Source organism: Mugil cephalus, chromosome 8, assembly GCF_022458985.1.
Source record: "Mugil cephalus isolate CIBA_MC_2020 chromosome 8, CIBA_Mcephalus_1.1, whole genome shotgun sequence".
Lineage (NCBI taxonomy): Eukaryota > Metazoa > Chordata > Actinopteri > Mugiliformes > Mugilidae > Mugil > Mugil cephalus.
This window is the reverse complement of record NC_061777.1, coordinates 3,340,411-3,354,784: the sequence shown is the minus strand read 5'-3', so window position 1 is coordinate 3,354,784 and position 14,374 is coordinate 3,340,411. Positions and strand designations below refer to the sequence as shown.

General features: G+C 43.3%; 1 protein-coding gene across 2 annotated transcripts in view; it reads left to right on the top strand.

Annotated features, from left to right (window-relative positions):
* nos1 (nitric oxide synthase 1 (neuronal)) overlaps positions 1-14,374 on the top strand; it is a 36,887-nt gene that overhangs the window by 13,289 nt on the left and 9,224 nt on the right. For both annotated transcript variants that reach the window (XM_047592611.1, XM_047592610.1), the window contains exons 6-22: positions 442-604; positions 1,169-1,260; positions 3,485-3,626; positions 3,707-3,846; positions 4,818-4,992; positions 5,735-5,836; positions 6,266-6,460; positions 6,632-6,717; positions 7,243-7,387; positions 8,255-8,359; positions 8,457-8,515; positions 8,595-8,711; positions 9,628-9,802; positions 10,936-11,074; positions 11,722-11,800; positions 12,028-12,221; positions 13,280-13,449. In XM_047592611.1, coding sequence (XP_047448567.1) covers positions 442-604; positions 1,169-1,260; positions 3,485-3,626; positions 3,707-3,846; positions 4,818-4,992; positions 5,735-5,836; positions 6,266-6,460; positions 6,632-6,717; positions 7,243-7,387; positions 8,255-8,359; positions 8,457-8,515; positions 8,595-8,711; positions 9,628-9,802; positions 10,936-11,074; positions 11,722-11,800; positions 12,028-12,221; positions 13,280-13,449 — 2,278 coding nt within the window. The remainder of the gene's footprint in view (positions 1-441; positions 605-1,168; positions 1,261-3,484; positions 3,627-3,706; positions 3,847-4,817; positions 4,993-5,734; positions 5,837-6,265; positions 6,461-6,631; positions 6,718-7,242; positions 7,388-8,254; positions 8,360-8,456; positions 8,516-8,594; positions 8,712-9,627; positions 9,803-10,935; positions 11,075-11,721; positions 11,801-12,027; positions 12,222-13,279; positions 13,450-14,374) is intronic.

Genomic DNA, 14,374 nt, shown 5'->3' with positions numbered 1-14,374 from the left:
AGGAATGTATCTGCGATGTAGTTAGGATACTACAACATCTGTATATGCAAACTTTCTATAAAAACATGCATGAACTGTCCATGGTGCTAAGGTTCTGAAACTCAGTGCTGTCACCTGCTGTCGCCATCTTGGCAAGCACATTTATTTCTACTCTAATGTTTGCTTTATTAACATTGGGGGATCTTGCTTCTGGTTCCAGCCTCAAGTGGTCATTAGAGGAACTGCAGTTTGTTTCACCTGAAGGCTGGTTTCATTCTTAATTCCCCAAAATTGGATGAAAACTAACTGCAGCAGATTTGAACCTTAACGAAGCTTTATTTCATTTGGAAACGTTTTCATCTCCTTTTTTTCTGGTTATTGTTGTTGTTGTGTGTCCTCACTCGTCCACGTAACTGAAAAGAGATGCCGGCCATCTTACTGTGGACTTGTTCTACGTTACAGATATGGCTCTAAGGCTCACGAGGACCGGCTGGAGGAGGTGACCAGGGACATTGAGACTACGGGAACTTATCAGCTGAAAGACACCGAACTGATTTACGGAGCCAAGCACGCCTGGAGGAATGCCGCCCGATGTGTGGGAAGAATCCAGTGGTCCAAGCTACAGGTGAAGTTTAACACGTCGGCCTTGTGCAGCTGTCGAAGGTTTGTCAAGGGAGACGGATGCATTCGCTTAGACTTGATTTTCCACATCATTCAAGTCACTCCGTTGTAGAAAAAGGCTGACTCAATCTGTGGAGGAAATGCAAAGAAACTGAAAACTGGACCTTTCCTTCACTGTATGTGGGAACGTGTTTTAATCAGACCTTTTTGGACTCGGATCCTAAATATTTTAAGGATCCAGATTCAGAGCTCTGCTTACTGGGGGGTAAATCTCAGTTAGCCAGTACAACCAAATGTTATATAAACCAACTTTTCTGTAATCTCGTTGAGTACGACAATAGCTTGTCGAATCATTTTAAAACACTTAAAGGCATCGGAAATTCCACAGGTGAGAGAATGGGTCTGTGTGATGACTGAAACAGCATCTTATGAATGTATGCTTAGTAGATTAAGTGATGACAGGGGGAAGGGGGGCTTGCCATGGACCAAGCCTTTGAAAAACACAATAAAAACTTGAATTGACTCTTGTCTCAGCCATTTGCTTATATTTCTTATATTTGCTTTGCAGGTTTTTGATGCCAGAGACTGCACAACAGCCCATGGAATGTACAACTACATCTGCAACCACATCAAGTATGCCACCAACAAAGGCAACTTGAGGTACAAAAAAAACAAAAAAAAAACACATGTACACTGCTCTCACTTTGCCTATTCTTTCCTCTGCTTATGTTCTTTTGTATCTTTCTATACTCGTTCCTCTCTCCGTCTGTCGCTCCCATCACCCCTCTCCATCTCCGTGTACCCTGACTTGACCCACTGTTCCATCTGTCAGCGTGCACTCTGTCTCTTAATGCTGTATCTGACACTATCTGCTGCCCGTCTATCCATCCGTCAGCAGCGTCTCACCGCCGATCGCTGCCCTGCCGGCGAGGCGGCAGACCTCGCTAACAAGCAGCCATTTGTCAGACCTGCACAGCTCTCGCTCACTCACTTTCTGCCAAGTCCTAATCACATGTGACACCTCATATTTACTTCTGGGATGATGGATAGCTTCTGACTCATTACCACACTTAGCCCGGCCTTGGGAAGACAGCTCGGATACACATGTTGAGAAGAGCCAGCGCACCTCTCTCAGTCTGGCTCGCTTCAACACAAATAAACACAAACGCATATATATCTATATATATATAAAAAAATGTAATGGTATTGCAACATGTTGCAGCAGTTTTAGTATTGTTTTTAGTTTTAGTGCAAGGAATGATTGAGATTATCTCTAAAATTTAAACATGCTGCAAGATTTTAGGTAAATGAAGTTACAGTGTGTTTTATATATTTGTATGTTTCCTAAACAATTTGAATATAAAACTATGTCAACGTGTTAATAGATTTCCCTTTATAAATCGGTTGTAACTGACACAGTGCATATGGTGCATTGCTGAATAACATGATCTCATAATCTTTTTCACCCAAGACACCTTTTAAAAGGAGTTCATCAGCCGTAACTAACGGATTTATAAACCGTTTAGTAATGCACTGCAGCAAAGAAGCCATCAGTCATGCATAATTAATGAGAACAAATAAAAAAAAAATCCCTTCAGATGTTTTTTTTTTTCTTCCCAAGATGTTTTTTTTCCACATTGGTAATAATGCAGTTGTGATATTTTTAATCAGTTAGTGATAATGGCTTAGTCATCAGGTGTATGTTAATACGTTACGTCATTAGGGCTTTAAATAATCGATCTATTAATAGAAATAAAGCTGTACTGCTATAATATAACTTAGTTCATCATTTCCCCCTTAATAATGGGACAAAAGTATTTGCATGATTGGTTTAGGAATTAAGATGTTGAGTATTATGAGATGTAGAGCCTATTTTCTTAATTATTATTATTATTCTTTATTGATTACCTAAAATTGTGTTACAATAAATGACTGTTAATTAGGTTTGTCTGACTTCAGCTAAGATAAGTCGGGCACTTGACACTTGAACATGCATCAGCATTATATTAACTACCTAAAATGACAGAAACCATCTTTGGAAGAAAAAAAGAAAATTAAATTATTTGACTTGTATTTTAATTTGGCCCAAGTCCCACCCATTATCATGGAGTGGGCGGAGCTTATGACCTACACTGCAGCCAGACACCAGGGGGAGCTCTACTTGCTTTGGCTTCACTTTGTGAAGAGCTGCTGCACCATCCTTTTTTTAATTTTATTTTAATTTCTTTTTTGTTACAGTCCATGGTTTATTTCTGTTGCACACTTTTGCAGCCAGCCTCTAGTGGCCATTTGAGGAAGTGCAGGTTAGGACACTTCCACATTATTACAGCCTTTGTTGCCCAGTACAGAACAGTTTTCCGACTGAACAGTCTGACCGTCCAGACTATTTGATTCTCACTGCAAAGCTCATTTTCCTTCTTATGTAGACGGTTTGCACCACTGGCCCAGATTCACACCAGCTGCTTTGCTCCTCCTCCTCCCCCTGCCTCAGCGACTTACAACCGGCTTAGCAGCATTAACACTTCCACCCGGTCATGGCATTAAAACACCACAGAGATGTAGATCCTGTCAAAGGTAGCTTAGCTTTGACACTGCTACGAGTCCTTTGACATTAACATGATTAAAATGGGAAGATTACACGGACAGTGGCAGACTCCTTTAATCAGTCCTACTGATTAACCTACAGATGTGCATCATCTAATGGTTTGTCGCTATTGATCTAAGACACACCTGCAGCTGAGGGGTCCAACATATTCCTCTTAATATTATTTATGAGACTATTAGGAAAAACGGTAATAATCTCAAATGGAAATGATGTTTATTGTTGACTGCAAATTACTGACTTTGTTTTTGTTTGTTCTCTTGTTCTGCGTGTTGTTCGCAGGTCGGCCATCACCATATTTCCTCAGCGGACAGATGGCAAACATGACTTTCGAGTGTGGAACAGTCAGCTGATTCGCTACGCTGGCTACAAACAGCCTGACGGGCAGATCGTGGGAGACCCCGCTAACGTTGAATTCACAGAGGTAACGCCTGACGAGCTGCATTTTGTGAAACGCTTTCCCTGTAACGCGTTTGGCTCACACGTAGCCTTCGGGGTCAACAGATCTGCATGCAGCTCGGATGGAAAGCTCCAAAGGGGCGTTTCGACGTTCTGCCTCTCCTGCTGCAAGCCAACGGAAACGACCCGGAGCTGTTCGAGATTCCCGAAGACCTCATCCTGGAGGTGCCGATCACGCACCCGAAGTGAGTGGCGCCTTTTTCCTCCTTAGCATGAACAAATGTGCAAAAGGGCATAAAAGGCATTAAAACACATATAAAAGCTTATCTTGATGACACTTATTAAACAATGGGGTGCTTTAAATCCAAGAAGTATGCCTTGAATAGTCTCAGCTGTGCTGATTATTCCCAGAAAAAAAGCGTTAGCCTTGCTTTATCTGTTGCTATGCCAGGTTTTGTGGTAACCATGGGGCTTGTTAGTGAGATTTCAACCTTGTTTCTTGATCCTTATGAAAACATTTTAACGGTGCTGGTAGCCACAGAACAAAAATCCACAACGCCCTTGAGGTTTTAAGCAGATGCAGCACCGGAATATGTGTAATCACAGCAGAAGAAATGGGTATTACAGCTTGTTTTCACACACACACAAAGGCGCTCACCAAACCACCGCCGCGCACCGCATAGAACATTTCACGATCCCTCGACACACACACACACCTCCCTGCCAGATCCCCCCCCCCCCCCCCCAAAAAAAAAAAACTGGCACATCCTGCTCCGTGTATCAGCTGGGCCCTCAGCTCTGGCAGCAGCTTGGCACAGGCCGTGACCACCAACAGCATCATTACACAAGATTAGGCCCAGCTCTGCAGATAATACACCGAGAGGAGAGGAACGTTATCAACAACCCCCCTCCCCTCCCTCCCAAAGAGGCTGCAAGAGTGAGGGTGGTGATGGGGGCGTAGACTGAGGTCCAGCTTATTCTGAACAGCAGCACCGAGCAGCAGTCAAGTGGTTTTATTTGTGTTAATGTTTGTTTTGGCTGCACTCCTTTTATACATTACGTGTCTCGGGGGGTAACAAGCTGTGCTTCTGAGGATGTAAAAAATGTGCAAATGTGGCCGATAAAGTGACCTGACCAGGGGAACGTAATGACTAAATTACCTGTAATGGCTACAATCCTTGCAGGCCATCATTTCCCCATTGTTTGCTCTGCTCAGGTACGACTGGTTCAAGGAGCTGGATCTGAAGTGGTACGGCCTCCCGGCGGTTTCCAACATGCTGCTGGAGATCGGTGGCCTGGAGTTCACCGGCTGCCCCTTCAGTGGCTGGTACATGGGCACAGAGATCGGCGTGAGGGACTTCTGTGACACCTCGCGATACAACATTCTGGAGGTAAAAAATAAAAATAAAAATGCAAAGTCATGCTCCACTGAAGCCTTGTGCAGAGAAGAACATGTGTTGTGTCATCAGGCGATCTCAATCAGAGTGTCATTCTTCTTTTTAAATTAGGCACACTGGGAAGAAACCTGATTAGTGACCCTTGCATGCATCCTCTGTGTGCTAATAACTCCTAAGATGAACATTTCATATCATGCCAAAATATGTGTTTCTTGATGAATCTGCTCTTGCGAGTGTTTAAGTATTTGGAAGCCTCTATGATGGAATTTCCAGCAATTCTTCCAACGTCTAGAAACTAGAAACGTCTAGAAACTAGAAACTAAATCTCCAAATTCCTTTTTGAGCATCGAGCAAAAAAAAAACTAAATCTGCCAACAAGTGTTAGAGAAGCAGCTGGAAAGGATTTAGAGTTATGAGCAGCACTTTGGGCAGAAGTAAAACTGGCCTCAGTGATGAAGTGGGTCATTTGATTGTGCACTGTTGAGATTATTGTGCTGTGATATGTTGAAGAAAAGTTTAAAAAAACCAATAGAACTTTGGGGGAAAAAAGTGAATAAGAGTTTCAGAATGAATCCACAGCCTCTAAGGATAAAATATGCTCTTCATTTTTGCAAATTCTAATTTGAAAGGTCATGTTACCAAAATGTCCAGCTCAGAATTAGGTTCAAGAAAAAAAGATGGAGAATAACTCATTGCGACTTTCATATTAAACGATCCTCTCCTCTCTGTTGTGCAGGATGTTGCTAATAAGATGGCCTTAGACACCAGGAAGACCTCCTCTCTTTGGAAGGACCAGGCTCTGGTGGAGATCAACATTGCCGTCCTCTACAGCTTCCAGGTACAGCATTCATTAAAGCAACTGTATGTTTTGTTTGTATAATGAAATGTATCTTGGAAACTAAAATCTAAACTTTTATTTCATTATTATGATTATTTTATTCTTAAATTTATAAAAAAAATCATTCTTGGTGTAAAGGGGCAAATTAGATTCTTCTTTCTGCTCCCTTTCATTTAGGTTTGGGAACATTTGTGTTTATATTGAACTGTTTTGTGAATTAATGAATGAAATAAAAAACTTAAACTAAAATCATCCACAAGAAAAATAAGTAAAAAAGTAAAAAATAAAATAAAATTGTAACAGTAATTATATTACAATAGAATACAATGATATAAAATATAAAAAATATTTAAAAAAAAATGTACAAGACTTGTCATGATACTTCTATTCTATTCCATATTTATTTTAATTTTAATTTTATTTTTTTAGTCCTGCAAAGTGACCATCGTGGACCACCATTCAGCCACAGAGTCCTTCATGAAGCACATGGAGAACGAGCAGCGGGTGCGAGGAGGCTGCCCTGGGGACTGGGTGTGGATCGTGCCGCCAATGTCGGGAAGCATCACGCCGGTTTTTCACCAAGAAATGCTCAACTACCACCTCACCCCTTCGTTTGAGTACCAGGTGAGATCTGGAAATTTAAAGTTGTTTTTTTTTGGCTCGAGGCATCATCTTAATGATGAGAAATGTCCGCGCAATTTTAGCGAATAGATGAAATTAAAGTTGCAAATCATCCAGATCAGAAGTAGAAGATGTTTGTTGATGACAAATCGATGCTTTCCCCCTTTGCAAAAGCCTGATCCTTGGAATACTCATGTGTGGAAAGGAGTCAACGGGACGCCCACGAAGAAAAGAGCCATTGGGTTCAAGAAGCTCGCCAAGTGAGTGATTTGATATCTTCTTTTTCCTCTTTGTGCGTTTGTTGAGTCAAGGTTAAGCCCTAAATGTCAAAGATAATAAGGTGACGTGTGTCTGATAATTTAAGGTCAAACTTAGTAATCACTTTCTTGACAAAAGTTAGACACACGAGAAGGAAGCCGACGTTCTCCGCAGAGAAATTTATCCAATCAACCCCTCGGGGAGTAATCAGAGTTTTGTCAGGCTTTTGTCTGTGTATGCATGCACTTGTGTGCGTGCATGTTCTGCTATTAATATAATTGCCTGGAGGATATGACAAGCTTTGTAATCACAATTGTCATCCATCCGTGGCTGCCTGCTAGAGTGAACCGTCACTAGTTTCAGAGGCTCGGTGACAAATGTTTCATCAGACGCATCGGCGTGAGGGCGGAGAGGTTTCCGACTGCGCCCTCGAATCGCTTTCCTCAAACATTCAGCCGCCGAGCGGCCTGCGCTGCGCCACTCGGCGCGTCTCATCCTCAAACGTCTCTTTCTCTTCATCCCCGCAGGGCTGTGAAGTTTTCAGCGAAGCTCATGGGCCAAGCCATGGCCAAGAGGGTCAAAGCCACCATACTGTTCGCCACCGAGACGGGCAAATCGCAAGATTACGCCAAAACTCTGTGTGAAATCTTCAAGCACGCCTTCGACGCGAAGGTACGCTTGCTCCCACCTTGCATCACCGTTTCCAGAGCGCGTGTCATTGTGCCGATATCTTGTTTGAGGGGGTTTGAAAGACCACTGCACCCACTCCCTCTGCCCCATCGATGAGACCGAGCAGATGCCAGCTGAGCTCGGGCAGCCGAATGGCTGAGGCAGAAAGTCTCCCTTTCGTCACATTTTCCTCTTCTCTCATGCAGCAAAGTGCCGCGAGTCGGACGCGGCGTTTAACCATCCAAGCGTTGAGCAGTGCAGGAGTTTTAAGACGGGATCCTGAAGCACCCCTGGCTGTGCAAATCTGTTAACAGCAAATAAAAAAAAAAAAAAGAAAAGAAAATACATGCAGCTCTCAATCATCATACACTGTGTGTTTTTCCTCCAGGTCATATCTCATTTTCCTGGTGTGATCAATCACACAAGGAGACATTCATGCATGCGAGTGTGGGTGTGTGGAGATGGATCGCAGGGCGGATGCAGACGCCCGAGGCCGAGCTCCGCTGTTGTGGGGCTAAAGCCTGTTTCCTCTTCACGCCTTTGGTTGTGTGTCTGCGTGTGTTTGTGTGTGTGTACAGTATGTGAAAAGCAATCACGGCCCGTGGCAGACAAATACCATCACGGCGCATCACGGATGCTCGTTGTGTGGCAGCAGCATATTATCATCTCGTTAGAGGCGAGGACAGAGTGGTCATTACAACCTCCTCCTCTGCCAACGGCTGTGCGTTCAGCCGCAATTTACACGCTCAAGTCATCTGTCGTTCGGAGTGTGCGCCTGGGAGACCAGAGCGAGATAAAGACTGCACCGTGTAAGTGGATTCCCTCGGCGTAATGCTCTTTTTTTTTTTTTCTTCTTCTTCTTTCCTGCAGGTCATGTCCATGGACGAATACGACGTGGTGGACCTGGAGCATGAGACTCTTGTTTTAGCCGTGACCAGCACATTCGGCAACGGCGACCCACCTGAGAACGGAGAGGTACGTGTATATATCTGCTGCATCGACTTCAGTTAGTTATGCACAGCAAAGATAAACTAACCCTTTTCTTTTCTTTTCTTTTTTATTGTCGCTGTAGAAATTTGGAGCTGCCTTGATGGAAATGCGTCACCCGACGTCCAACACGGAGGACAGAAAGTGAGTTTATGTTTGTATTTGTAGAATTTCCTTTTTCCTTTTGCGTGTCTCATGTTTCGTATTTTCGCCCGTCGTTTAGGAGCTACAAGGTCCGTTTCAACAGCGTGTCCTCGTACTCCGACACTCGCAAGTCCTCCAGCGACGAACCGGAAACCAGAGTTAACTTCGAGAGCACCGGACCTCTGGCTAACGTCAGGTACTAACCAACCGAAAGCTGAGAAATATTCGTGTCCGGTTCTGACATCAACAACCAAATGTGTCTGCGCGGGCTTTAGATTTTAAGCTGCCAAACCATTCAGCCATGTAGGATTTCTGTACGGTATTAAAATGGTAAACTAACTATGTGAGAACCTGTGTGAAATTTTGTTGTTGTAAATGGAAGCTGTAAGAATACATGTGGGTATTGTTATTATTTTTTTTATTTTTATCAGTGTCTGCGAGAAAGAAATGAGACTTTATCTCGACTTTTGTGAAATGGTTATTGACAAAACACTTAAAAAGCCACATTTCCATTGCTGATGGAGCATTTTGGATGCACCCGGAGTAATGGCTTCTACGAAACAAATGAGAAAATCAGCGTAAGACGGAGCACAGTTTAAAAACGAACAATGATTTTCATCACTGATTAAAGTGTGGGTTTTTTTTTTTGATAGAATCTTTGTCATTATCACACTGGAATACTTCTCCAAACGTAGGATCTGCACTGTCCCCTCAGCACCGACTCCAGATGAGAGTGGACGTGTTCGCCCGTAAACCTCCTTCGCAGGGGCAGATCTTATTGCTGCAGACAGTTTGCTGATCTGTTAAAGACGAGGAGACGTTTTGCTCAGAAGTGAATGTGATGTGGGCTGACTTCCTCGCAGTGAAGCGGTGCTCGGGCCTCCCCGTGGAAAATGATCGATTCCCTGTTTACAGCTATGTAAACCCAGGCAGGACGAGGTTTTGTAAACACGTCGGCTGTTTCCAGCGGTTCAGCTCAGGTTGAGGGGGAAGATGGTTTCTTCTAACGTGGGCTTGTGATTGTTTGTGTTTTGCTTCTTTTTTTTTTTCCCTTCACACTACCTGCCTCTCCGTCTCTGTCTGTTTATTCGAATGTGTGCGTCTCTGTTTAGGTTCTCAGTGTTTGGCCTTGGCTCCAGGGCCTACCCACACTTCTGCGCCTTTGCCCACGCTGTGGACACGCTGTTTGAAGAGCTGGGGGGTGAGCGCATCCTACGCATGGGAGAAGGAGATGAGCTGTGTGGCCAGGAGGAGTCGTTCAGAACATGGGCCAAGAAAGTTTTTAAGGTTGGTTTCTCAGGCTGAGGCCCTTTAGGCTTGGTTAACTGTGGTGGTGTACCTGGAGACACACACACGCAGCGCTCGCCTTTATTTCCTGGCTGGTCTCTTGGTTAGTCAAGGATAGGTTTCGATGCTAAGACGATCACGATCAGAATGGAATCAGGACATTCTACATTAAAACACAGGTCTTCAACAGGTACAGCCGCAAAATATTTGGTTTTGTTTTTTTTGTATTTTTTTTTTGTATTTTTTTTTTATTTTCCCCCACAAATTTAAATTTCTGTAAATACGCACTGACATGAATCCACCGTTTCACACAGAGCGCCACACTAACCCAGACCTGTCAATGCACAGTAGGCCCCGCCCCTATCGCTGCTGAGCCAATCACGAGGCTGCATATTACACACTAATTCGGTCTGCAATTGGGTGACAGAATCAGTGCTTTGTTTTATTTTCTTTATCTTTTTATATATATATATATATATATATATATATATATATATATATATATAAGACATGAGAAAAGACATAAGACGATGTTTATTTATCCCACATATGGGATATTACCTTGTCAAAGTAGTGCCGAAATATATACAAAAAAACTATAAAAGATGGTATTATATTAGAAATAATGTCCGAAATATACAAGAATATACAGCCCTCTGACAGTCAGTAGATACAGTGTGGGCAAGGAATTGCAAAAATGCTAAAACATTTGGAATATAATTGCTCGGCTCAGTGAACGTGGACATTGAGGTAACTGGTGCATGATTGGTCGTGCAAAATAGCAGGTTATTGTGCAAAAGAATCTGTAAAAAGGACGGAAACAGGTCACGAAGACGGTCTCGTGGTGAGTTGTTGTTAACTCAGGCCGGGTAGAGTTCCTTCAGCAGTCTGCATTGTTTTGAACCTGTGTATTATTTGGATAGCTTAATATTGAATGCAGCATGATGATGATAATGTGTATTCATAAATAGCACCAGTTTAATATAGAACACATATAGTAGGTAGTGGTGAAGATGCCTGCTTTAAAACAGCCTGACAGTGTGAAGGTACCAGTCTATCCAGTCCCAGGCTGCAGAAGTCTCTTATTTCCCAAATACCTTGTACGATGCTCATGTTCTTTGTGATATTTGAAGGCCGCCTGTGACGTGTTCTGCGTCGGGGATGACGTGAACATCGAGAAGGCCAACGACTCCTTGATCAGCAACGACCGCAGCTGGAAGAAGAGCAAGTTCCGTTTAACGTACACGGCCGAGGCCCCGGCCCTCACGGAAGGTAAATAATCCCGTGGGAACTGAATTATGAACCGCTGATGGTGTCTTCATAATGAAGGGCCAATAAGTGCTAGTGAGTGCTGCGGCACATAATAATAATATATCAGCGCAGGGGACGCTACTGTAGCGTTATTGATCAAGACCGGTGACTCAGCCATTACATCACCTGGAGCAGAGATCTGTGAGTCTGTTGCAGAATAAAAAAAAATTCTAATGCCTCGTTACCCTGGAGGGTTTTAAATGCAAAATACTGGAGCTCTGAAGGATTCCACATTTACATAACTGTGCAAAACTGCAAGTAATGACCACAAAGATTAAACCTCAATCCGTGATCACGAAAAAAGGGAATGATCAGGCAGTTAATAAGTGCCTTTGCCAAATTTATTGCAGCAAATTAGACTAAAACGTTCATGCAATATACATATCTGTGCATGAGGTATGAAGCAAGAAGATTTTATGTGCAATATAAGAAACTTAAAATGTGTGAGTCTATATGACTTCATGGCATAGATCTTCTTACCTTTGAAAGAAATGGAGTAAGTTTATCCCGAGGTTTTGAACCACGGCTTTAATAAAAGCAGGTCTCTAGATAAAGTAGTAATCTAAATGTTGTGGCTGTAGTTTAATGTGATTTCTGTCTGTCAACAGCGCTGTACAGCATTCACAAGAAGAGAGTTTATGGAGCAAAGATGCTGGAATCTCAAAATTTACAAAGTTCCAAATCCAAGTAAGTGTGTCCTGACTCATTTAACACGTATTTGGACATCGAGTTAAACTTTGTTTCTCCTTCATGCGTTCTGTTTACGTATGAGTTGAATCTGACTGAAAATGTGTCCTTCTTCTCTTCTCTTCTCTTCTCTTCTCTTCTCTTCTCTTCTCTTCTCTTCTCTTCTCTTCTCTTCTCTTCTCTTCTCTTCTCTTCTCTTCTCTTCTCTTCTCATCTCTTCTCTGCAGTCGCTCCACGATATTCGTGCGGCTCCACACGAACAACCACGACAACCTGCGCTACAGGCCCGGCGACCATCTGGGTGTCTTCCCTGGCAACCACGAAGACCTGGTGACGGCTCTCATAGACAAACTGGAGGATGCTCCACCCGTCAATCAAATTGTCAAAGTGGAGTTCCTGGAGGAGAGGAACACGGCCCTGGGTGGGTGATGCCATTAGCAACGTGACGCAACTCGCGAAATACAGTAGGCGTGCGACCGGGAGGGGGTTGCATTTTTCAAATCTGGGCAGGATGTCAAAATGAAAATGTGAATAAGAAACGGTCCCTCTTGCCTCAGCGGAGTCACACTTCACAGCGAGGCATTTATGCCCAGAAATTGTTACAGTAAAGCTGCAGTATGGAGAAGAAAAAAAAAGAAAAAAAAAAACAGTTGTGGTGACACCGAGCGACTTAACCGTGATTTTCACTGTGACTGTGAATCAAGGCGATCTTAAACACTGCATGCGTGTTTCGCCCCTAATCGAAATGTACCTCGACAAATAAAGCCCCTCTGGATAATCGTCAGGCTTTCCTCTGTTTCCAATAGCAACCGTGCTACACCAGAGGACTCGCTTGTCTGAAGGGTAACTATTTATTTCAGCTCTCCAGTTCAGTGTTTACCCTACAAACTTAAGTACATTTAAGTACTTAATTAAAGTATTTATGCAGAACGTTAGTCAAAGGACTGCAACAGGTGAGGTTTAAAAAATGGTCAGAAAGGAGACTCTTTAAGAAGAATCTGAATAAAAAGGAAAGGGCAAAGAGGCATGAGGGACAACAACACTAAAGTTACTGCGGCTACTTCACTTTATTTAGGTTAAATTGAGTTTTATTTATACCTTCACGATAAGAATTACAATCGACGAAGCATGTCTCACAGAACTCAGGCCCTTCTTTAAAGAAGAATGTAATTTTTGTCGTATCACCGCTTGCGTATTTCAAATTTAGTGAAAGCTTATTGGTTTTTAACATAAACATGCAACCATGTGTTGCATTTAACAGTTTCGGTCTTTAGGGGGCAGCATAGCAGACTGTTATCACAATTATACCATTTTGAGCTGCTCATTAAAACAGTTTCAGTGTTGGATGGCAGCAGGTTGCACCAGTGTAGTTTACAGGGCAAACGGAAAACACGGGTTAATGCTGCAGATGTTTTGCGTTACATTATGTCCTAACAGATCATGCGCACGAATGCAACTAAACCACTTTCCTGTCTGCAGGTGTAATCAGCAACTGGACAAACGAGACTCGGATCCCCCCCTGCACCATCTACCAGGCGTTCCAGTTCTTCCTGGACATCACCACCCCTCCGAGCCCCGTGCTGCTGCAGCAGTTCGCAGCGCTGGCGACCAACGACAAACACAAAAAGAAACTGGAGCTCCTCAGTAAGGTAAATCCATTTAGCTTTCGTTAGGACTGACCTTTAGAACTATTGAGCCGCGCTGACTGCTCGGCCTGTTTGCGAGGGATTTGCAATGTAAGTGCTGTGGACTACGGCCGGAGATACACTGCTCACTTATTTCCTATTTAGGAGTCAAATGCATGCAGGAAAAAATAACAAGACAATCGTCAAAATGTGAGAATAAATGTGTCTGTCTGAGAGCAGATTGGGTTTGTGCACTGATGGGAATGTGTACAGTAGGAGTTAGCTGGCGCCAAATTAAAGCCGTTGACCCAGAACCCCTATCCCTCCCCTCCCCCCTCAGCAGTGCCTCCCACAGTTCACTCTCCATTTTTGTCAATGTGTGGAGAAGGCTGGATGAGGCCGATTAGTGACTCATATGCTCATACACACAGAATCATTGTCACTGAAGCCAGAGGGAAAGATGGAAGGCGATCGGTTTCTATGTTTCGCGCGCGTTAAAGTGGCAGCGTCGTGTTATTTCTTATCACGTCCCGTTTTCAAAGCATGAAAGAGGGCATTCATCAAACCGAAATCCATCAGCTTCTTATATGTGTGAAGTCCCACCACCCCATCTGTTTGTCAAGGACAAAAAGCCCCGGGAACCAGAAAGAGAATTTTTCCAAATTGTTCATAAGGTGCTTCAGACTCTCAGAATATAGACCACACAGGGCTCGTTAATGGGCGGCCGGTTGCTCATTAGCAGCTTGAGAACAAAGCTAAAGTTGGTGGTGATTTTTTTTTTTTTTTTTTTGCCTTGTGGCAGTGCTCTAAATTTGTCACGTCCAAATGTCAGCGATGACACACGAAAGCAGTTGGGTAGTGAATGCTGAATGGCTCCCGCTCTCAAGTCAGATACAGATCTAAAAGCGGAAACTATCATCTTACGTTAGCTTCCGGACGGACGATGATT